The sequence below is a fragment of the Danio rerio genome, chromosome 10 (genome assembly GCF_049306965.1).
Source record: "Danio rerio strain Tuebingen ecotype United States chromosome 10, GRCz12tu, whole genome shotgun sequence".
Classification (NCBI taxonomy): domain Eukaryota; kingdom Metazoa; phylum Chordata; class Actinopteri; order Cypriniformes; family Danionidae; genus Danio; species Danio rerio.
The window spans coordinates 36,926,940-36,952,427 of NC_133185.1; the positions used below are offsets into that span (position 1 = coordinate 36,926,940).

Consider the following 25,488-nt stretch of genomic DNA (forward strand, 5'->3'; position numbering starts at 1 on the left):
TTTTGCCTGTAAATCGCAGGCAAATTAAGTCTGGCAGGCTTTTTCGGCCAATTAAAGAGTAGCGTGACTGAGATGAAAGTGTTCTCGTCTACTTTCAACATTTGCAACACCGTCCATTGCCAAACATAGCAACATTTTAAAGACCTTATGACTATGATTTTAAACTTATGTGGTTTTCAGTACATGTATGTTAGTGCATGTTAAAACCATATTTTCCCTTATTACTGTAAGTTGAAAAAGAGTTCTACCTCTATCTATCTATCTATCTATCTATCTATCTATCTATCTATCTATCTATCTATCTATCTATCCTGCAAAAAAAAAATTTCTTACTTAGATTTTTTGTCTTGTTTCTAGTTCAAATATCTACAAATTCCTAAATCAAGAAGCTTTTTCTAGACAAGCAAAACATATAGTCTTGTTTTAAGAAATAATATGCCAAAATGAAGTGAGTTTTTCCTTAAATCAAGCAAAATAATCTGCCAAAGGGTTAAGCTAAATAATCTTGTTCTTCGATTTGTGATAAGATTATTTAGCTTACCCCATTGGCAGATTATTTTGCTTGATTTAAGGAAAAACTCACTTCATTTTGGCATATTATTTCTTAAAACAAGACTATATGTTTTGCTTGTCTAGAAAAAAGCTTCTTGATTTAGGAATTTGTTGATATTTGAACTAGAAACAAGACAAAAAATCTAAGTAAGAAAAGCATTTTTTGCAGTGTATCTATCTATCTATCTATCTATCTATCTATCTATCTATCTATCTATCTATCTATCTATCTATCTATCTATCTATCTATCTATCTATCTATCTATCTGTCTGTCTGTCTGTCTGTCTGTCTGTCTGTCTGTCTGTCTGTCTGTCTGTCTGTCTGCCTGCCTGCCTGCCTGCCTGCCTGCCTGCCTGCCTGCCTGCCTGCCTGCCTGCCTGCCTGCACACCCGCCCGCTCGCCCGCCTGCCTGCCTGTCCATCTGTCTATCTTTCTATCTATCACATATGTGTAATAAAGTAAATATTGTGTTGCATAGGCTAACAAAAGATTCTATGAGTGTATATGTACATGTGTATCTATATATTAATAATTATAAGTGTATTTGTTTTCCTTTTTTTAAGATTAGCTAAACAACAAACCACTGTTATCCAGTGACTTTGCATAATCATCCTAGTTACGCCTTTAAATTACACTTACTGCTCTTACAAAATAACTAGTCAAATGTCATGCACTATCATCATGGCAATGACAAAAGAAGTTAGTTATTAGAAATTGGTTATTCAACCAATAATTCAATGTCAAGGATTATCATTCAAGGATATAATAGTGTATTTTCAATATTTAAAAATGGCCCTAAAAAAGAACATCACATGCTAAAAAGAAACCTGATGGCGAATCGAATGCACTTAAGAATAATAATGTCACTAGTTCTAATAACTGCAGTCAACAATGAAGTATCAAATGACATTTCATGACTGTGGAATACTGTAAAACCACTGACATGCTTACATATTTGCTACTGAAAATTCCTGTTTCAAAAGGTTCTACGTCAACACATGAAAAACGTAAACAAGGAAGAGAAAATGTTGGCATGCTTTAGTGAATAGTGAAGGTCGTGCTGTTCATTTGAACGTCTTCCTCTCAGTCATGCTGTGATAAGTTACAGTATAAGCTCCCCAAAACCGCAAAAGTGGTCAGAATCACTGTTGGGATTTAAGATGTAAAGCTCATAGATATTACTCTAAAATGATGTAACAATTTGCACATGGTTTGTTCAGACTTGATTATGTTGCAGAAAACCCTTAATGCCCTTTTGCTTCAGTTATTGTGTCTCCAGTTATTCAGTTATTGTCTCCACAAATATTATCGGCTGTAATTTACGTTTAGTATTTTAATGTGATTTGTGGCAATCTTGAAGGATATCTTAATTATGTAAGGGGATCTATGTTTTGTGTGGTAAGATACTGAAAAATGAAAAAGCTTTTCAACTGTTTAATTTAATTTAACTCAATTTGTTATACATTCAGTATCTGAACTTTGCGATTTTTAGGAGTTACTAAACTAAAGCTTCTAGTAGGCTGCTGCCCTTAACAAAACTCTCAAGAAATGTGGGATCGGTTAAAACGGCCAGTACTTCAAAACGTAATAATAAAATAATAAAATAAACATAAATAACTTAGGGTGACCAATTGGGTAGGCTAAATTGTCTGTAGTGTATGAGTGTAAATGAGTGTGTGTGGATGTATCGCAGAGACATCTGTTGCGGCTGGAAGGGCATTCACTGCGTAAAAACGTGCTGGATAAGTTGGCGGTTTATTCCGCTGTGGCTAAAGGGACTAAGCCGAAAAGAAAATGAATGAATGAACTTAGGGTGACGCAGTTGCACAGTGAGTAGCACTGTCACCTCAAAGCAAGAAGGTTACTGGTTCGAGCCTCGACTGGGTCAGTTGGTGCTCTGGTTTCCCCCACAAGTCCAAAGACATGCGATATAGGTGAATTGGGTAGGCTAAATTGTCTGTAGTGTTTATGTGTTAATGAGTGTGTATGGATGTTTTCCAGTCATGGGTTGCAGCTGGTAAGGCATCCGCTGCGTAAAACATATGCTGGATAAGTTGGCAGTTAATTTTGCTGTGGCAACCTGTGATTACATTTACATTTACATTTAGTCATTTAGCAGACGCTTTTATCCAAAGCGACTTACAAATGAGGACAAGGAAGCAATTTACACAACCAAGAGCAACAATGAATAAGTGCTATAAGCAAGTTTCAGGTCTGTAAAGTCTAAGAAGGGAAGTATTAGTAGTATTAGTATTTTTTTTTTTTTTTTGTACAGTTAGTGTGATATTCAGAGAGGCAATTACAGATTAGGAAGTGAAGTGGAGACTAAATAGTTGAGTTTTTAGTCGTTTCTTGAAAGTAGCGAGTGACTCTGCTGTTCTGATGCAGTTAGGGAGTTCATTCCACCAACTGGGCAGATTGAGCGTGAGCGTTCGCGAAAGTGATTTCTTCCCCCTTTGGGATGGAACCACGAGGCGACATTCATTCACAGAACGCAAGTTTCTGGAGGGCACATAGATCTGCAGAAGCGAGAGCAGATAAGAAGGAGCAAGGCCAGAAGTCACTTTGTAGGCAAACATCAGAGCTTTGAATTTGATGCGAGCAGCAACTGGCAGCCAGTGCAAACGGAGTAGCAGCGGAGTGACATGTGCTCGTTTAGGTTCATTGAAGAGGCTTGATAGAGTTAGCTGGAAGCCCAGCTAGTAGAGAGTTACAGTAATCCAGTTTGGAGAGAACAAGAGCTTGAACAAGGAGTTGAGCTGCATGTTCAGATAAGAAGGGTCGGATCTTTCTGATGTTATAGAGTGTGAATCTGCACGATCGAGCAGTTCTAGAGATGTGGTCAGAGAAGTTTAGTTGGTCATCAATCGTTACTCCAAGGCTTTTCACCATTTTGGATGCAGTAATGGTTGCCCCGTCCATCTGGATTGAAAAGTTATGGTGTAGAGTCGAGTTGGCAGAAACTACAAGCATTTCCGTTTTTGCGAGGTTCAACTGAAGATGATGATCTTTCATCCAGTGTGAAATATCTAACAGGCAGGCTGAAATGCGAGCTGGAACCGAGGGATCATCAGGATGAAAAGAGAGGTATAGCTGGGTATCATCAGCATAGCAGTGGTAGGAGAATCCATGTCTCTGGATGACTGGTCCTAGAGATGATGTGTAGATGGAGAAGAGAAGTGGCCCAAGAACAGAGCCTTGAGGTACCCCAGTGTTTAGATGCTGTAGGTTGGACACCTCTCCCCTCCAAGACACCCTGAATGATCTGTCAGTGAGGTAAGATCTGAACCATTGTATAACAGTGCCCGCAACGCCCAGTGACTCGAGCGTAGATAGCAGGATCTGGTGGTTGACAGTGTCAAAAGCAGCTGACAAGTCCAGCAAAATTAGGACTGATGATTTAGAGTCTGCTTTAGCCAGTCTGAGATCCTCCACGACCGAGAGCAGGGCAGTCTCAGTTGAGTGGCCTTTCTTAAAGCCGGATTGCTTGTTGTCCATGAGATTGTTTTGAGTAAGAAAGTCCAGGACTTGATTGAACACTACTTTCTCCAGAATCTTGGCCATGAATGGAAGCAGGGATACTGGTCTGTAGTTTTCAAGTAGCGTATGGTCCAGGTTGGGTTTCTTTAGCAGTGGGGTTACCCTAGCCTGCTTAAATGAAGTGGGGAATAAACCAGAGTCAAGAGATGTGTTAATTATGTAAGTCAGTGTTGGTATGACTGCAGGAGAGATGGCTTGCAAGAGATGAGAGGGAATGGGATCGAGTGGACAGGTGGTTGCATGGCTAGATAGCACCAGTTTGGACACCTCAGACTCAGAGAGCTGAGAAAAAGAGGTGAGTGTGTGTGGTGTTGGTGGTGTACCTTGCGTGTTTGTTGTAGGTGCAGCAAATTGAGCACTGATTTTTGCAGTTTTGGTGCAAAAGAATGTAGCAAAGTCATCAGTAGTAAGTGTGGAGGATGCGGGTGGAGGAGGAGGAAAGAGGAGGGAGGAAAATGTTTTAAAAAGTAGGCGAGGATTAGTGGCATTGTTGATTTTCAGACGGTAATATGTCTGCTTTGCCGAAGTAACCTCAGCTGAGAAAGAGGACAGAAGAGTTTGGTATGTTAAGAGCTGTGCAGGATTTTTAGTTTTCCGCCAAATTCTTTCTGCAGCTCGAAGTTTTGAGCGATGCTCACGGAGAGCATCCGAGAGCCAGGGTGCAGGAGGACTGGCACGGGCTGGCCTGGATGCAAGAGGACATAATTGGTCTAGACATGATGCTAGTGTGGAGCAGAGTGTATCAGTGGCACTGTTCGAATCAAGTGCAGAGAGTTTGCAAGATGGAGGAAGAGAGTCTGAAACAATGGTGGATAGTCTATTGGGTGAGAGAGATCGTAGGTTTCTGCGAAAGGTAACCAGTGTTGGAGTGTGTGATTAATAAAGGACTAAGCCAATAAGAAAATGAATAAATATATAACTTAATGTACTGCCAGAAATGTACACTTTTTCACATTTGGCTTTAAACCTGACAGCCATAAAAGCTTATTTTAATTCTCCAGGAGCATTTTGACCCACCTTATGTTGAATTTTTTACAATTTTTTGTTCATTTTAATGGCATTTTTGACACAACTGTCCATAAATTTTTAACCAAATGAATTTGCATTGCTTTTCTAGTCATTTGTTATTGCAGGATTTTAAATTGATATATATATATATATATATATATATATATATATATATATATATATATATATATATATATATATATATATATATATATATATATATATATATTTTTTTTTTTTTTTTTTTACCAATTTCTATCCAACTATGGAAAATATTCAGTATGAAAATGTGAATTATTTTATTTTAGATATTTGTATATCCTTATTGGTTGAGGAAAACTGGTCTAAAACTGACAAACTAATCTATAAATAAAAGGACAAAAGACCAAAAAGTAGTGATTTTTTTACTTCTGTGGTTTTATTTTAAGCGTTCTAACACTGTATAAACTCAGAACAAAAAAAATCAAAGTTTGTAAATAAAGACTTTGGATTATAATTTACAAACCAACAACAGCAAAACTTTTAGTCTTTCCTTTTGTCTTTAGTGTATTATATGTTCAGAAATAGTCTGTAAATAATATACACTGTAAAAATGATATGCCAAAAAGTCATGAAAATAAATGTTTTTATGTCGCTATAACCAGGGTGCGAATTATACATTGACGATCGGGGGATCAACTTTTTTGGTAATGTTAGTTTTTGTAATAGACGCTTCAGTGAATCCAGTGTATGTATTTGTTTTAATTACATCTAATTTATTCATAAATGAATTTGAATTTTCAGTGTTTTGTGGAATATTTTGTGTATTCTGACCTACAGTATTTGATTAGCTACTTCTGAGCTTACTGCAGGTCAATCTATGCATCTAATTTGACTTTACTTTTAGGCTATGTGTAGAAACAAACAGCTAATTCATGAGAAAATAGTCTTGTGAATAGTTAAGTTGTCTATCGGTGTTCTAGATCTGCCGAGTTTAGACCGTTGTTTTTTCTGGCATAGACTGCTTGGCGCGATTATGCATTCACGGTGATGTAAACCATTGTAGGGGTGGTCAAATGTATATTAATTCTATTAATTATTATTTTTTATTAAATAATTACTAACATTATTTAAAATGTAAAGCAGAGCAAATTGTTTCTCAGTATTAAAGAGCTGAGCCCCTATGTTGTTTTAATGTCCTTCAGGGGGAATCAAGTGCTGATTAGGGGGGAGGGGGGTCAATCCCCCCCCAAACTTCTCTGTAATTTGCACCCAGATTACAACTTTTTGTATTAAGTTAATTTAAGATTTAACAATGGTTTTAAGTTATACAAAGTTTGACTTTATATTTTTTATTTCATTCATATAAATTAAGAATACTATAAATTTAATTTGGATTTAATAAAAACATTTAAGCTGTAAAATATATATTTTTTTCAGTGTGTTTTACATGCAGCCAGTTACTGTAAGAAATCCCACAGCGCCACCTAGTGGGCTTCAAAAGGAAAACTCGCTCCAGTATATGTCGAATCAGTGCTGAAGTGCCCCATCTAGTGGATTGAATCCTCACACACTGTTTTGTCGATGTCATTTTATATACAGTTGAAGTCAGAATTATTAGCCCCTGTTTATAGATTACCCTCCCCCCCAATTTCCGTTTAAAGGAGAGCAGATTTTTTCAACACATTTCTAAACATATTATTTTTCACAACTCATTTCTAATAACTGATTTATTTTATGTTTGTCATGATGACAGTAAATAATATTTTACTAGATATTTTAAGACACTATACAGCTTAAAGTGACATTTAAAGGCTTAACTAGGTTAATTAGTTTAACTAGGCAGGTTAGTGTAATTAGGAAAGTTATTGTATAGCGATGGTTTGTTCTGTATATCTTAAAGGGGCTAATATTTTTTACCTTAAAATGTTTTTTAAAAATTAAAAACTGCTTTTATCCAGCTGAAATAAAACAAATAAGACTTTCTGCAGAAGAAAAAATATTATCAGACATGCTGTGAAAATTCCCTTGCTCATTTGGGAAATATTAAAAAAAGAAAAAAAATCAAAGGGGGTTTAATAATTTTGATTTCAACTTTATTGACACAGTCCTAATCTTCTTGCTCCCCAAACACTCTGCATTTCTTTCCATGAGTATTAAATCAATTTATCAGAGAACAGCTACTCTAAAATAACACAACCTTTTTTCACACTGGGTGCCCAGCAAAAATACTTTTCAGGTAAAAATGAACAGTGAGCCCAGCTGGTGTATTTAATCTGCTGTGTGTTTTATTGCTGCTTGTGGCTGTAGACTCCACACAGAAGTAAAGCGCCAGAAGCAAGGAGATAATGGCTGGATGACTTTAAACTAAATCACAAAATCATAACACAGGACAGAATGAATCCCCACATGCCTGTTCGCTTGAACAAACAGCTTTGTCATTTTGCTGACATTTTTTTATATACTTTAATTGTACTTTGGCTGAAGGTGGGACACTGTTTTTTGTATATACACTTATTGTTTTTTTTTTTTTTTGTAAACGGTTTAACGTAAGGAAATACGTTAAATACGTCCAAAATACTCAATCTTTTGTCGTGCTTGTGGATTTCAATTACAATACATTGAGAGAAAAAATATTCATTGGATTTACTAAATTTCTTTAAGGTAAGTGGTTGCAAACAGTGTATATGGGCTGAATTTAAACAAACCAGATAAGTTGAACATTACTAAGTTAAATATGGTTACATTCAACCCATATATATTGTTTGCAACCACTAAACTTAATAAATATATATAAATCAAATGAATAATTCCTTTCAGTAAATATATGTTAAATATATTTTAACATATTTTAAAGGTAATTTTTTCGAAATAATATTTTTCAGCACCACTTCCATACAACAAACTTTACAGATTTATTGATATCTTTATAATTATTTGCCTGATTATATAAAACATTTAATTCTATACCTCCAAAAATAACTTTTTTGCAGTATTTTCTGATTTATGGAGTGATTAAGATTTGCTAAAATCTTATAACACTTATATGAAACACTTACAGTGGGTACGGAAAGTATTCAGACCCCTTAAATTTTTCACTCTTTGCTATATTTACTCTTGGCTCTATTAGAAGCAGGGTGCCTCTACTAAATAATGAGCAAAGGGTCTGAATACCAAGGACTATATGATATTTCAGTTTTTCTTTTTTAATAAATCTGCAAAATTGGCAACAATTCTCTGTTTTTCTGACAATATGCGGTGATGTGTGTACACTAATGAGGAAAAAATGAGCTTAAATAATTTCAGCAAATGGCCGCAATATAACAGAGGGAAATTGTTAAGAGGGTTTGAATGCTTTCCATACCCACTGTATATCAGGATCTTTAACTTAAATACATGTGATGTATTGTAATAATAATTTACATGGTTTAATGTTAAAAGCAATTTTTATTTTAATATATATATATATATTTTTTTTTTATAGTCTACCAAAGTCTACGATTCTTATACACAAACGTTGCTATATTATTAAAAGTGAAATAAAAATATTTTTCAGAAAATATATTGGTTGTAAAAAGTTGGTGGTAAAAAAAAAAGTCTATAATATATTTATGTTCCAGTTTGGGTTAAAACAAATTTTATTTTAAATAAAACATGCTAATTTGCATACATTTTCCAAAGCAGAAATCTCAGCATTCAGTGTTGAAAGTAGCATAAAATGCTGGTAAAATCAGGTAAACAAGTATTTGGGACCTCTCTACAAAAAAAATGTAAAGTGTGTTGAAGTGGTATCTATCTATCTATCTATCTATCTATCTATCTATCTATCTATCTATCTATCTATCTATCTATCTATCTATCTATCTATCTATCTATCTATCTATCTATCTATCTATCCATCTATCCATCTATCCATCCATCCATCCATCCATCCATCACCATTAAAATAACCCATTCATCTGTGTTGTGATTTTTTTATTTGTTTATATTAATTTATTCTTAATTTAACTATTTTATTTAATCATATGATGATTTGTCGTTTATATAATTATCATTTTACTGATCCTTAGTTAATGATTGGATTATTATTATTGGTTATTATTTGTCAATAATATTATTTGTATTATTACTATTTTCCTGTAATTATAATCTTATGGCTGTGTGGATTCAAGCGACACTTGTTTTCATGAGTAGGAGATACGAGAATGTCTCCATTTCAAAGTCTGTATGGTCACTGGACAATGCTGGGAAGCAGCTGTTGCGTGTAGTATAATAACACTTGGATCTATCCTGGTCAGATGAAGTCTGAGCATTCAAGCACACACAACTATTCAATAAACTCTCCTCTTTCTTTATCATTATAGTTCGTCTCCTGCTTCTGCTCCTCTCTGGCTTTCTCAGTCAACTTCTATACTGATAGGAGATTGTTAATTCAGTTGAATACTGGTTAGAAAGTTTGGGTATTAGGGGGCTCCGCCAGCTTGTTGTCTGGACACCCTGAGGAACAGACATTTTCCGGCATCCGGGTCTAGATCTTACTGTATGTATCTGACATGGAGAGTGTGTTCTAACACATCCATCATCCAGCTTTGGAGAAAAATTAAGAGATCACTTGTTGGTCTCTCAGTTTAAATTTTCTTCGTTCTTCTACACCAAATAAACAGCTTGCTGTCAATGTTTTCAGCAGTGACCCACTAGGGGGCCTCAGGAAACTTATGCATGATCTCAATGAAATATACACAATGTATAAAGCATTAACAAACAACTAAAATGCAGCATCTTAAGTGACGTCAAATTAGAAACATCAGCAGCTTCTCAAGCAAAAGAACAATGGCCTGACTTTTTAATCTAATGAATGGGGGATGGCAAAATGACAAGCTTGCCGTCTCCTAATTGTATAGGTCTCTGTTCACAACCAAGACAAACAAGCAGCTACACAACTCATGCTCTGTGTAATTACAAGCTTGGGTTTAAAGATTAATGAAACAAGACCTTGAAAATGCGTGAACATGTAGAACTAAAAATGTGTCTGTTCTCCATTGTTTTCTTTGCAGGCGTGTGAAACGTACGCCTGCAGCGCACAGCTGAGGATCAGATGGAGGAAAGGGCTCCTGCTGGCACAGCTGATATGGCCATTATCTGGATGTGGCTGAAGTGTCTGTCTGGGTCACACTTTGAAAAAGGACACAGTAAGAAAAACAACAGAACAAGACAAAGCAAAGTTTAGCTCACAGCCTCTCTGTGTTTATAACGATCCACAGTATTCAAAGCAACTTACATCAGATGTGTTAAAATACTTGTTTAACTCAGTGTAATAGTCAGTGACAATAGGCAATGTAGGTTTATTACGTCAAAAAGTGTAAACACGACATCGTTATTGGCTTAAAAAGTCTTTCATAGATGATTTTAATTTGTGTTTACTATTGAATGAAAGATTGTTGCAATAATTTGTCATGTTTTTCATTTGGATTAATTATGATGACTCGAGAAGCCTAGTCACTTAATTTTGACTTCAGTTAGATTTTGACTATCAAAAAACTATGTTTGTTGTTTGTCCGAGCCACTTATTTATGAGTTAAAACAACAGAATTCTTGAGGGTTTTTGTGATAACTTAATTGTTCTATACTCAATCTACTTAAATTTGTTACATTCCTTCATGTTTTCCCAACACAGATCAATTGTCCGGAACCCATTATTTTTTACTTGCGGTCTGCCACAATCGCACAAGGCAATACCAATGTATTTTGTTGCATTTAAACAAAACAGATTTATTAAACAGATATATTTATTAGAATAATATTTTAGAAATTGAAAGATAATACAATTAAATTCAACCAAAATATTGGAATAAAAAAACATTTCAACCTACAAAATTTTTCAATTATTTTGCTCCTCTTTTTTTCCCTCTTTTTGTAAATTTGTGTTTAATATTTTTCTACAACATATAAATTTGGGTGTACTAGTTTTTTGGCTGTTTTCGTGAGTTAGTTTATTTGTTAGATTAGCTCAGCAGATTTGGCTTCAGTACTGATCTAATGTATATGGACAAATATAATATTGTATAGCTTCCTATTAAATATATTAATTTAAAACATAGATTTGTATATATATGTATATACAGTTGAAGTCAGAATTATTAGCCTCCCTTTGATTTTTTTTTCTTTTTAAAATATTTCCCAAATTATATTTAGCAGAGCAAGGAAATTTTCACAGTATGTCTTATTTTTTAGTCTTATTTTGGTCTTATTTTGGCTATTTTACTACTTTTAGCTATTTTTTTGATAGTCTACAGAACAAATCATCGTTATACAATAACTTGCCTAGAAAGCCGAGTTAAGTTAAGTCTTAAAATGTCATTTTAAGCTGTATGGAATTGTTTTGAAAAATACCTAGTGAAATATTATTTACTGCCATCATGGCAAATATAAAATAAATCAGCTATTAGAAATAAATTATTAAAACTATAATGTTTAGAAATGTGTTGAAAACATCTGCTCTCAGTTAAACAGAAATTGGGGGGAGGAAACAGGGGTAATTTAATTTAATTCTCTCTCTCTCTCTCTCTTTCTCTCTCTCTCTCTCTCTCTCTCTCTCTCTCTCTCTCTATATATATATATATATATATATATATATATATATATATATAGTCAGAAGTCAGAATTATTATATGCAAATGTGGCATAGAAAGAAATAAAAACAATTACACGGTTCCTCATGATAATAACAGAACAATAAAAATCCATTTACGTTATCTTCCATTCATACAAAATCTCTTTACAAAAGTAAGGGGGAGTAGACATAATATGTATAAATAGGCATGAAACTTAAGGAGTTATTACAGAAACACAATAGGTTGAATAGAAGTTACAGTCAATGAATTTGGATTAAAAGCTACCAAATATATATTTTTGATCATTTATGTAAATGTCTCCACAATAAATATTAACAATGTTAAACTTGTCATTTTTTGTCAAAAAGAAATATTATGTTGGAAAAAAGTGTATACAACTAGAGTTTTCTTTTTATTTATTTTTTGACACAATAAAGCAACTGGGCCATTAGAAATAATCATTAGTGTTTAGTCTTGTATAAGTCTAAAATGTCATTCATAATGGTCTTAAAAGGGTCTTTAAAAGTCTTAAATTTGACTTGATGAAACCTGCAGAAACCCTGTAAATGGTTTGTTGCAATCGGTTTCCTCAAACGGTTTGAGTTATCTCCACTTAATGGTTTTTACAGTGTATATATCAAGCAAGCCTCAAAAGGATAGTTTTCCCTAAAAAGAAAATTCTGTCATCATTTCTTCACATCTCCACTTATTTAAAACCTATTTGGGTTTCATTTTTCTGTTGAACACAAAAGAACACACTTTGAAGAATGTTGGGAACTGGGAGCCATTTACTTCCGTAGTATTTTTTTCCCTTACTAAGTCAATGCTTCCAACATTGTTTAAAATATTTTCAACAGAATCAAGAAACTCATATAAGTTTGGAAACACTTGAGGGGGAGTAAATAGTAAGTAAACTTTTATTTTGGGTGTATTATCCTTTTAACAAGACAATTGGAGTTCACATAATGCAATTCTAAAAAAAAGTCTAAATTGGGAGATATAACCTTCCTATCACAAGAAAAAAAAAGTCAAAATTGTGAAGTATTAAGCTAAAATTACTGTATTTATATTAAATTTAGTGGTCAAAAACAGGCTTCAATAAAATTACACACATTACAATAAATTACTGAAATATGACAGTTCACACGTGAAAACTTTACAATTCATTACATTTACTGCTGACATTAAATTAGTGAGAAAGCAGAAGTTGTCTAAGCTGAAAAGAGACCACAGGGAGCAGAATGAAGTGTTAATTAAAACGTAAAAGTCAATTTGAGCTGTGTTTTTTGTCCCTTTCTCCTTCACAGACCGCTGTGTTAGCATTTATGATGTGTGTTGTGTTTACAGGAGCGCCAGCTGTCGTCCTGTTTCTCTGATTTATTCACTCGCTCTATGTTTCTCATCTCTCATCTCCACCTGATCATGTTCAAACAAGGTTTTATCCTTTGTTCTCTGGCACCACAAGACTTCATGCGTCATGATCGATCACATTGCTATCTGATTGGGTGTGTACATTAATACACTTGGCCAAATCAATTTTTAATGAGTGTCCGTGTTTGATGTTGCACATAAACTGCAAAAAAAGTCTATAAATTAGCAGTTTTCTGTATTTTCCTTTATTTTTTCCAGGTTCATGTTTTTTCATTTCATTTATGATTTTCCATTGCATTATGGGACTTTGATCCAATTTGAAAAATTGTTTTAACATTTTTAATAGTTTGAAGTGATACATCATCTGGGGTTTGTGTTTTAAATGATGGTACAAAAACCTAACCAGCAAAAAAAAAAAAAAAAAAATGTGTTTCTTAGATTTTTTTTGTTTTGTTTCTAGTTCAAATATCTAAATATTTTTAAATTAAGAAGCATTTTTTAGACAACCAAAAAATATGGTCTTGTTTAAAGACATAATATAGCAAAATTAAGTGAGTTTTTCCTTATCGTATAGAAAAGCAAGATTATTTTGCTGACCCCATTGGCAGATTATTTTGCTTGTTTTAATTTTGACATATTATTTCTTAAAACAAGACAGTATTATTTGCTTTTCTAGCTTCTTGATTTAAGAATATTTAGATATTTCGACTAGAAACAAGACAAAATAAATAGTAAAATTATTTTTTTTAAATCACTTTTTTGCAGTGTGGTAATAAACGGCCATTAATTATTCTGTTGTTTTACAGACTTATTTCTTTTTATATTATTCCATAAATAATACACTACCTGACAAAAGTCTTGTCGCCTGTAAGTTTTAGGGACAACAAATATTAACTTGGCTTCTAGTTGATCATTTGGTATCAGAAGTGGCTTATAAAAGGCAAAGACCTCTAGATTACATTTATTTGACCAAAAAAAATATATATATGATCATGCCTTGATTTTTAATTGCTTAATTAGGACAGTAAGGTCTGACTTTGCTTAGACAAAAGTCTTGTCACTATAAACAGAAATAATGTACAGTACAGAATATAAAGTCATGGTGCAGTGAGGAAAGAATAAAAAATGAATATTGCGTATGACTCCCATGAGCTTGAAGGACTGCGTCCATACATTTCTGCAATGACTCAAATAACTTATTAATAAAGTCATCTGGAATGGCAAAGAAAATGTTCTTGCAAGACTCCCAGAGTTCATCAGGATTCTTTGGACTCATCTTCAGTGCCTCCTTCTTCATCTTACCCCAGACATGCTCAACAATGTTTATTCTGGTGACTGGGCTGGCCAATCCTGGAACATCTTGACCTTCTTTGCTTTCAGGAACTTTGATGTGGAGGCTGAAGCATGAGAAGGAGCGCTATCCTGCTGAAGAATTTGCCCTCTCCTGTAGTTTGTAATGTAATGGGCAGCACAAATGTCTTGATACCTCAGGCTGTTGATGTTGCCATTCACTCTGCAGATCTCTCGCATGCCCCATACTGAATGTAGGCCCAAACCATGACTTTTCCTTCACCAAATTTGACTGATTTCTTTGAGAATCTTGGGTCCATGCAGGTTCCAATAGATTTTCTGCTGTATTTGTGATGATTGAGATGCAGTTTAACAGATGATTCATCTAAAAAAAATCTACCTTCTGCCACTTTTCCAAAATGATCAACTTATTATTTGTTGCTCTTACAACTGGGATTGACGACAAGAATTTGTAGAACTCTAACTCTAGAGTTAAATGTTTTAAATCAATAGTCGACAGACCAGAGATAAAGCTTTAATAATGAAATTCACAACCATAAATTAACACCTGTGAATCACAAAATAAGAAAACTGTTAATTAACATATTTTTTGCAGAGTACAGAGTATACACAGCAGGTGGCTTTAACCGCTTTGACGATTACAAAATAAAATGCAGCATCTGCTTCATGGCACATTTTATTTAGGGTGCCCAAACATACTTTTATTTTCTCTATGTTACCGCCTGCGCTGGGCTTTGAATGATCACATTACTGTCGAACGCAACATTTAGACACTTTTTGTGGCATACATAACTTTTTTTTAATCTTCCCTCAGTCCAGTGAGGGACGGAAGGACAATGACACTCACTGTTAAAGTGACTTTGGTTGTCAGAGTTAATGATGAATTTCTCACCGGGACATTGTTCTGTCTTTGCATATTCACAGTAATGAGGTAAATGTGTGGCTAACTGTGAGATCTCATTAACTTCACTTGTGAGATTCTTCATCATTAGCAGGTAACAGTTCTGGCGTCTCGGTGGATCATATTTGTCGGGTTTAAGCAACACCACACAAAGCGAGACTATTTAACGTGATTCTTATGAAGTTTTGACAGCTCATGACTGTCTTCCGCGTGGAAGAATAATTATAATGGTTTTGATCAGTGTCTTTGTTCCCTTAGGTCAGAAAACAGTTTTTTTTTTGTTTGTTTGTTTGTTTGTTTGTTTGTTTGTTTGTTTAGAACATACACTAATAACATACACTTAGTTGAACAAAATTCATGTAAATGTAACATTTAAATTATAATAAATTTTAAGTGTAATTTTAATCCAATTAACACTCACTGGCCACTTTATTAGGTACACCTTACTAGTACCGAGTTGGACCCCAATTGGCCTTCAGTAGTGGCTTAATCCTTCGTGGCGTAGATTCAACAAGCTGGAAATATTCCTCAGAGATTTTGCTTCATATTGACAGGATAGCATCACACAATTGCTGCAAATTTGTTGGCTGTCACAAAGGTGCTCTATTGGATTAAGATCTGGTGACTGTGAAGGCCATTTGATACATACATATACATATATATATATATATATATATATATATATATATATATATATATATATATAAAGTATATATATATATATATATATATATATATATATATATATATATATACAGTATATATATATATATATATATATATATATATATATATATATATATATGTATATATATATACATATACATATATATACATATACATATATACATATACATATGTATATATATACATATATATATATATATATATATATATATATATATATATATATATATATATATATATATACATATATACATATACATATATATATATACATATATATATTTACAAATATATAATATATATTTAAAGACCTTGCTTAGAGAGGATATGTTATATATAGAGGATATATATATATATATATATATATATATATATATATATATATATATATATATATATATATATATATATATATATATATATATATATATATATATATATATATATATAGTATTTAAAGACCTTGCTTATAGAGGATATGCTATTCAAAGAACATTTCAAGCTTTCAACATGGCACTGAATTAACTACTGTTCTGCATGTCTGTATGATGTACAGGTGATTTCCAGAGAGCTGAACACACACGTCTGACACTTTCATGTGCTGCTAATAGACATCTGGGTTTACTGGGTTCACTGAATATTGAGTCAAAATCAGATCAGTGAGGTGGAAAAGCAATATGGCTTCTGCAAATTGATTTGGTTCTCAATTAATCATAAGAGCTAATGGAGCTATAACTCCGTGAGGACACAAATTTTATAAATTACAGTCCTTTATATGTACAGTAGCTGGTAAATGCATTTTAATGAAGATTTCCTACAATAAAGCATTACTGATAGCTAAAACAGGGGATTTAAAAAAATGTTATTTATAAATTTAAGGCACAGGTTTTACACAAATTAAGCCTTAATAGGCAAACAATTGAAGCAAGTGAATTTAAAGCGAGTATATCCACTGGTTCAAATAATAATTGAATATAACATTTAAGGGATTTTATCCAACATTTAAGTGACTTCCTCCAATATTTTGGGGACTTTAAGCATTCAGGTGGCTTTATCAGTCATATATGTGACTTTATCCAACATTTAAGTTACTTTATTTAAAATTTAGCTGACTTTATCCAACATTTAAGGGATTCTGTCCAACATATACATCCTTTCGTCCAACATGTAATTTAATCTAACATTTAGGTGTCTTTATACAACATTTAGGTGACTTTATCTAGCATGTAGGTGACTTTATCTAACATTTAAGTGATTTTATCCAACATTTATTTGTCTTTATCCAACATTTAGATGTCTTTATCCAACAGTTAAGTGACTTTATCCAACATTTAGGTGATTTTATTCAATATAGGTGTCTTTATCCAACATTTAGGTGTCTTTCTCCAACATTTTTTAAGTGATTTTATCCAACATTTAAGTGACTTTAATCTATATTTAGGTGATTTTATTTAACATTTAGGTGTCTTTATACAACATTTAGGTGACTTTATCTAGCATGTAGGTGACATTATCTAACATTTAAGTGATTTTATCCAACATTTAGTTGACTTTATCCAGCATGTATGTGATTTTATCCAACATTTATGTCACATTATCCCAGATTTAAGTGACTTCAATCAACATTTATGTGAATTTATTTCGCATTTAAGTGATTCTATCCAACATGTAAGTCATTTTATCCAACATGTAGGTGCATTTATCCAACATTTCAGTCACTTCATCCAACATTCATTCATTCATTTTCTTTTCAGCTTAGTCCCTTTATTAATCCGGGTTCGCCAGAGCGGAATGAACCACCAACTTATCCAGCACATGTTTTACGCAGCAGATGCCCTTCCAGCTGCAACCAATCTCAATTAAGCCTTAGTAGGCAAACAATTGAAGCAAGTGTATTTAAAGCGAGCATATCCAGTGGTTCAAATAATAATTTAATTTAACGTTTAAGTGATTTTATCCTAAATTTAAATGACTTTTCCCATCATTTAAGTGACTTTATCAACCGGTATCAATCAGTTTACTTTATCCAACATTTAAGTGGCATTTTCTAACATTTAGGTGACTTTATCCATCGTTTAAGTTACTTAATCCAACCTTTAGGGGACTTTATCCAACTTTATCGAGCATGTAGAGGACTTTATCCAATTGTAAAGTGACTTTATCTAGCATGTAAGTGAGTTTATCCATCATTTAAGTGGATTTGTCCAACAATTAAATGACTTTATCTATCATTTAAAATACTTCATTCAACATTTAGCCGACTTTGTCCAACATTTAAGTGATTTTATCCAGCATTTAAGTGATTCTATCCAACATGTAAGTCATTTTATCCAATAGGGAGGTGCCTTTATCCAACATTTAAGTCACTTTATCCAATATTTCAGTCGCTCTATCCAACATTTCACTCGCTTTATCTAACATTTAAGTCACTTTAGTCAACATTTAAGTCACTTTGTCCAACATTTCACTCGCTTTATCTAACATTGAAGTCACTTTAGTCAACATTTAAGTTACTTTATCCAACATTTCAATCGCTTTATCTAACATTTAAGTCACTTAAGTAAATATTTAAGTCACTTTATCCAACATTTAGTTCGCTTGATCCAATATTTAAGTCACTTTATCCAATATTTCCTTCACTTGATCCAATATTTAAGTCACTTTATCCAACATTCAAGTCACTTTATCTAACATTTCAGTCGCTTTATCCAACATTTCAGTCACTTTATCCAACATTTCAGTCACTTTATTTAACATTTAAGTGATTTTATCCTAAATTTAAGTAACTTTAATTAAAATTTAAGTAACCTTATCCAACAATTAAATGACTTTAAGTATCAAACACGTACTAGGTGACTTTATTCAACATTTAACCTACATAAATTATTATACATTATCTACATAAAATTGACTGAACTTTTCTTATAGCAACTAAACTAGACCACCAATGGAGTAGCATTTTGCAAGTTGCAAAAGTGCTTTACAGAACTTTCTCCAAGCTCATGGTCCATTGAGAAGCTAAATGATCTGTTTACCCAAAACCCTTCATGCAGAAATTCAAACGAACCCCATTGAACAAACAGTGAGATTAGAGGACTGTCTAGACTGCTCAAATTGTACTCTCTAACATTCGAATGAGAGATTTCAGCCCAAATGCTAGTTCTGGTTCAAATATTATTTTTGTTTTTGTTTTTTGTTTTAGGGTAAATTTTAATAGTAATTGATGCAATAATGTAATTATAAGCTTTTCAAACCCTGTTTAATGACTAAACTATATCCCAGCATTAACACCTAATAATAAGATAGTGTTTAAGTGTGGATAACTCAAGTGAAGAGACTCTTTCCATGATTTCTGCATGGCTGCTTCCTGCATCACTTAAGACTAAGAAGAAGAGATGGGCTCCCCCAATTTGCATTTCTCATCAGGGTCAGAAGCGCTTTAACATGCAGTGAATCTCTGATGTTGCTTTTGGTTTATAATAAAATGCATGAAACAGCAGTGAAGATATTGAATACTAAAACATCATTACAGTCACATTAGCCAGTGCCACTAGAGAGTCTCTGCTGATGAGAAATAACACTGCAGGATGGAAATTATAATAATGGATTAAGAAGAGGTGCTGACAGTGTACCCTCTCCTCTGTCCCATCCTGAAGGTCGTTGCTGCCCTCAGACTCGTTTTGATATGCAACATCAGTTTTTATGTGCCGTTTAGAAAATGTGACAGACTGTGTACATGTGATTGATGTGTACAGCTTTAAAACCCAGCAGTTTGCATAAATGTTTCTGTTTATTAAACAGTTTTATTTTCTCAGGTGCCTAGGAAGTCTGATGGCTACCTAAAAAAGCTTTCAAATACGTTGATACATCATAAAGGTGAAAGAAAAGTGTCAACTTTTCATTTTTGAGCTCCAATGCTATCGATTACACATAGAATTTCTCTATTAACATTCCTGATAGTATTTTGGTTCCCAACATATAACACTGCTGTTGCAGAAAAAAAACATCTTATCAGAATCTTACCAATAAAAATTAAGTGATGTTTAAGTGATTTTATCCAACATTTAAGTCACTTTATCCAACATTTAGGGGATTTCATCCAACATTTAACAGACTTTATCTAACATTTAAGTGATTTTATCCAACATTTAGGTGACTTTATCCATCAATTACATGTATTTATGCAACATTTAAGTCATTTTATCCTACATTTATGTCACATTATCCAACATTTAAGTGACTTTATCCAACATTTAAGTAATTTTATCCATCATTTAAGGCGCTGTATGCAACATTTATGTGTTTTTATTCAACTTTTAAGTGACTTTATCCATTATTTAGGTGAGTTTATCCAACATTTAGGTGAATTTATCCATCATTTACATGGCTTTATCCAACTTTTAGGTAACTTTATCCAACATTTAAGTAGTTTTAACCAACTTTCAAGTGACTTTGTTTAACATTTACAGTAGGTGACTGAATATCTATCATTTAAGTTACTTTGTTCAACATTTAACAAATTTTAACAAACATTTAGGTGACTTTAACCATCATTTAATTGACTTTATCCAACATTTAATTGACTTTATCCAACATTTAAGTCATTTTATCTAACATTTAAGGGAGTTTAGCTAAAATTTGAGTGATTTTACCTAACATTTAGTTGACTTCATCTGACATTTAGGTGACTTTATCCAAATTTTAAGTAATTTTATTCAATATTTAAGTCACTTTATCCAACATTCATAGTATTTTGGTTCCTAACATATAACACTGCTGTTGCAGAAAAAAAAAACACAGCAGCTGTGGTTGCCATATATATGTGTATACATATGTCACTATAAATTTGTATTGTATTTCATCAATTTATAGTGATGTTAATGCTCCAGTGTTTTGAAGTACACTGAAAAAAAAATTCAAAAATGATTCCTTGTATTTATTAATTGTTTTTTATAGTTAAGTGGTTGTAAACAATTTTTTGGGCTAAATTTAAACAAACAAATTAAGTTGAACGTTCCTAAATTTAATTTGTTTGTTTAAATTCAACACATTTAAATTGTTTGCAACAATTTTGCAAACATCAATTTTTAAAGTGTATTTTAATCATTTAATTCTAATGATTTAGTGGAACAATCTTCATAATGATGCAAAAAGTATGTAGAAACCTATTTATTTACAGATCATTTTGGTGACAGTCGAACTGCTAAACATTTGCACTGATTGATTATTAAATATTTATATAACAAAGATTAAAAACTGTAAATTCTAATAACATAGCCTACCTGATTCCTCAGAATATATTTTTTTTAGTGTCCAACAGTAGAAGGAAATTCATAAAACGTTTACAACCACTCGAGTGTGAATAATATGAGAGGAAACTTTCATTTTGGGGTGAATTTGTTATTACTAGTAACAAATATATTTGAAATCTAGTCCCTTTAATGCCAATTATTTATGTAAACTATATATTGTTATTTTATGTTTAAAAATTAATATACTGGATATATGGCCATACAGTATACCATAGTAAATCCAATATATTTGAGCACACTTTTTGATGCTTGTTCAAACTACTATTTGAAATGAACTGAACAACACAATTTTTGAGATTTTTCTAGGACAACTTAGTTATTTTATGTTTAATTCACTTAATCTTGTTAAGTAAATCATTTTGTGTCGGGGCAACCCAATTTTGTGAAATTTGTGGAACCCTGCATTTTTTACGGTTCCTCTGTAAAACCTTTCCCAGTAATTGGTTGCAGCCGGAAGGGCATTTTCTGCGTAAAACATATGCTGAATTGAAGTTGGCGGTTCATTCGGCTGTGGCGACACCAGATTAATAAAAAGACTAAGCCGAAAATAAAATTAATGAATGATTTAGGCTATATGCTGTATTTCAGAATTTATCTAAACTGTTAGACATTTTATTGTATTTTTGTGATAACTTTACTGACTTCACAAGATCTTTATTATTATTCATTGTTATCGTTTCCATTTTAAATGGTTTACAAAAATCATTTTCATTCATTATTCTATTTGAAATACATTTTGTGATGCATGTTAATTGGTTTACAAAGATAATTTTCATTCATTATTCTATTTGAAATACATTTTGTGATGCATGTTAATTTTTGTTTTTCGTTAATTAGTGTCTCGTTTTTTTTTTTTTCAGCTAGTAGCTGTAGGCTACTTGATTACTTTGAGAAAAGTATACCCCAAATGCCATATAAGTTGCTTTAAAAGTACTTCCAATGCAGTGCTATTACAGTAGTGAACTGTAAAGAATGTACAGTGTGGTATTTTATTACTGAGCATTTTTGCAGCAGATCACTTAAATTGCAGCAAAGTCTAACAGTGTACTTTACTTATCCTCTCAAAAAATGTATTTGCAATTATTTACCACGGCTGCATGAGAGGCGGGTTTTTGTTTCATTTCTGCATATCCACGGAGAACAAAAAAATGACAATAAATGACTTTGACTTTGACGGGGCACTTTGAAAGAGCGAGCGGCGGCCAGGCGGAGTCTCGAGTCGTCTTGGGAAAAGCAGCCGGTCGTCAGTCCAGCCCCTGGGCGGAGGATCTGGAGATTGATGCCCCTTTTTGCGCTCCCCGCTCAGTAGTAACACACTCGGTATAGTCACGGGCAGAGGCGTGCATGTGCTCGGCCAGTGAGTGGACTCTGGACGGCAGAGTTGAAGACTTTAGAGAGCTGCTAGGAGAGAACGGACAATCCACGCTGCATTGTGTCGTCTTTTCTGCGCTTTTGAGATTTGGAAGCAAGTGGAGTCGGATACAGCGAACGACACAGACATGTAAGATCTCTATCGCAGGCTTAAATCAGTTTCTGACTCACTTTTGGACTCTGCGTTCCGTTTGACAGTTCGCCATACGTGTTTTCATTTGTTTACATTGCATATGGCTGTGGATAGATGGCGTTTAATGTGTACGCTAACTTTTCTTTTTACGAAGATTTAAGGTTAAAATGCATTTCATTTCATGTGGGAAAGTTTATATTTAATCTGCTTTTACCTCAGTTTTTTAAACGAAGTCTTTCTAAATGGTCAAGATGTGACATTTTAAACAGATTTTAAAACAAACGCGTGTATAATTTTAATTTATACAATTAGCTAAATGCTGTTTTACAATTAGTTAGATAGCAAGTCAGATTATCCTACAGTATTTGAACATCCTGAATTATTAAAATAAAATGTTTACATGTTTACATGTGAAAATTACTGACAGGTAATATTTTAAATTCCAGAATTGTGTATTTCCATTAATATTTTCTTGAATGTATGTTGATGTTGGTTAAATAACATGTGTACTCCAATGCATGTGTTTTACATCTGTTCGGTAGTGTTTTTATAGTAAACATATCTTTCTAAAAGGATTTTTGACTTAAGAATGATAAATCACTTATTAACCCTTACTAAAATAAACTATGCTTTTAACACAGTAAAATGATAGTGACTGTTTTTTGGCAGATTGATTACCATTTTTATAACCACAGTCATTACAGGTTAAACTATGGGTAGTGAAGCAAAAGAATGGTTGAATTGTGGATAATGTACTTTTAATGACAGTATGTTTGATAGATTAGTTGGAATGGAATGGGCATCTGTGATTGGTCTATTGGTATATTTTGCTGTTAATTTACTCTTTCTCTGGCCATCCAAGATGTAGGTAATATTTGTCTCTTCAATAAAGCATTAAAGAAGATTTTTAGCTGAAACTGTGATCTTTGGTGATTTGTAATGCAAGTTAATGCTACTGACACGTTGAGTGTCAAAATAAAATCATACAAATAAAACTAAATAATTAATCTGCTTTTACCTCTGCTTTTTAACCATTGAAAAAACAAGTCTTTCTGAATGATCTTAAGTTTTGACATTTTAAACACATTTTAAAACTAATTTTTAAATCAAATGAGTACAAAGAAAAAATGAGCAAAATGCTGTTTTACAATTAGTTAGATAGCAAGTCGCATCAAGCTACAGTATGCCAACATCCTGAAATATTAGAATAAAATGTTTACATTAATATAAATGTTACAATTTAATATGTGTAAATTACTGGCTAGCGTAAATTTCAGAATTGTGTATTTCCAGTCTTCGTTTCGTACGACTGAACTCCACTAAACTGGCAAAACGTAAAATACTTACGTTTTCTCGTGAGATTAGGCTGGTATGTTGATATTGGTTTAATAACGTTTTGTACTCTAGTGCAAGTGTTTTAAATTTGTTTGGTGGTGTTTTTCTATGGAAAATTTATCTTTCTAAAATGTTTTTGACATCAGAATCACAGATCAGTTTATGACTCATACTAAAATGAATCATGTTTTTATTATAGTAAAATGATAGTAACAAAGTTTTTTGGCAGAGTGATTACCATTTGTATAACCACAGTTATTACAGGTTAAACTATATGAGAATGTGACGCAAAACCATGTTTAATTAGATGTTACTGTGCTTTTAACTACAGTTTCATTTCTAGTTAAACCATGGGTAATTTAACAAGTAAGAACCATACACATTTTTTTCATCCAGTGTGATCTGTAGTTTCTCCAGATAGAAATTTGCATGAGAAAGTGAACACATTTCAGTAACATTTTAGAGCTTGTCACCTCAGATTTATGGCTGGAAACAGATGTCCCAGTGTTTTACTGAGGCTTCTACACTTCTTGTTATTTCCTCAGGTGTAACCAAGCAGGAAGACGTCGGGAGGATCTGGGCCGGTGGGCTTAAGAGCTCTGTCTGTGCACTCAACCAGAAATCGGTGTCTTTTGCATCTAAACGAAAGCCTTAGAGTTTGAACCGAGCAGGATGGCATCCAGCCTTACATGTGCAGGTGTGATTTGGGCCCTGTTGTCGTTTCTTTGTGCTGCTACATCTTGTGTTGGCTTCTTCATGCCATATTGGCTGCTTGGGTCACAGATGGGTAAGCCAGTGTCATTTGGGACTTTTCGCCGCTGTTCATACCCCATAAGGGATGAGGCCCGTGGTGGGACTGTTATGTTGGAGCAATGTGGGCGCTACGCCTCCTTTCAGGGCATCCCAAGTCTGGAGTGGAGAATCTGCACGGTGGTGACAGGGATTGGATGTGGACTGCTGCTCCTGGTTGCTCTCACAGCAATAATGGGATGCTGTGTTACGGATCTAATCTCTCGCACCATAGGACGAGTGGCAGGAGGGATACAGTTTGTTGGAGGTGAGTTCAATTACAATGATATTCAATGGATCAGTGTTAGGTCCTGTGCTGGGCTTGGTTGTTTTATTTATTTTTTGTGGACAGGACCGGCGCGTCCATAGAGGCTACCTAGGCGGCTGCCTAGGGTGGCAGAATAGAGAGGGCGGCGTCCCCGAAACTACCCTCGCCACCAGCGCCCTCAGTTATATCCATGTCTAGGGCTGCAGAATAGAGAGCGGCATCCCCGAAACTACCCTCGACACCCGCGCCCTCAGTTATATCCGTGTCTAGGGCTGCAGAATAGAGAGCGGCATCCCCGAAACTACCCTCGCCACCCGCG

General features: G+C 33.5%; 1 protein-coding gene and 2 long non-coding RNA genes across 6 annotated transcripts in view; all 3 read left to right on the forward strand.

Moving 5' to 3' along the window:
• LOC141376416 (uncharacterized) overlaps positions 1-13,232 on the forward strand; it is a 74,433-nt gene extending 61,201 nt beyond the window's left edge. Inside the window, exons 4-5 of one of the 3 annotated variants that reach the window (XR_012386440.1) lie at positions 10,135-10,269; positions 13,039-13,231. This is a non-coding gene — a long non-coding RNA (uncharacterized lncRNA). Of the gene's footprint in view, positions 1-10,134; positions 10,270-13,038 lie in introns of those variants that run through there. The other 2 variants (XR_012386441.1, XR_012386442.1) reach the window with 2 other exon arrangements.
• A 3,547-nt stretch (positions 13,233-16,779) lies between these two features.
• Positions 16,780-19,823, forward strand: LOC141376420 (uncharacterized). Its single transcript, XR_012386446.1, has 2 exons — positions 16,780-17,149; positions 17,424-19,823. It is a non-coding gene; the product is annotated as an uncharacterized lncRNA (long non-coding RNA).
• Positions 19,824-22,580: 2,757 nt separating this feature from the next.
• Positions 22,581-25,488, forward strand: part of lhfpl6 (LHFPL tetraspan subfamily member 6) — a 244,844-nt gene continuing 241,936 nt past the window's right edge. The window contains exons 1-2 of one of the 2 annotated variants that reach the window (XM_073913858.1): positions 22,581-22,774; positions 24,658-25,169. In XM_073913858.1, coding sequence (XP_073769959.1) covers positions 24,785-25,169 — 385 coding nt within the window. In that variant the 5' untranslated portion in view covers positions 22,581-22,774; positions 24,658-24,784. 2 annotated transcript variants of the gene reach the window in all.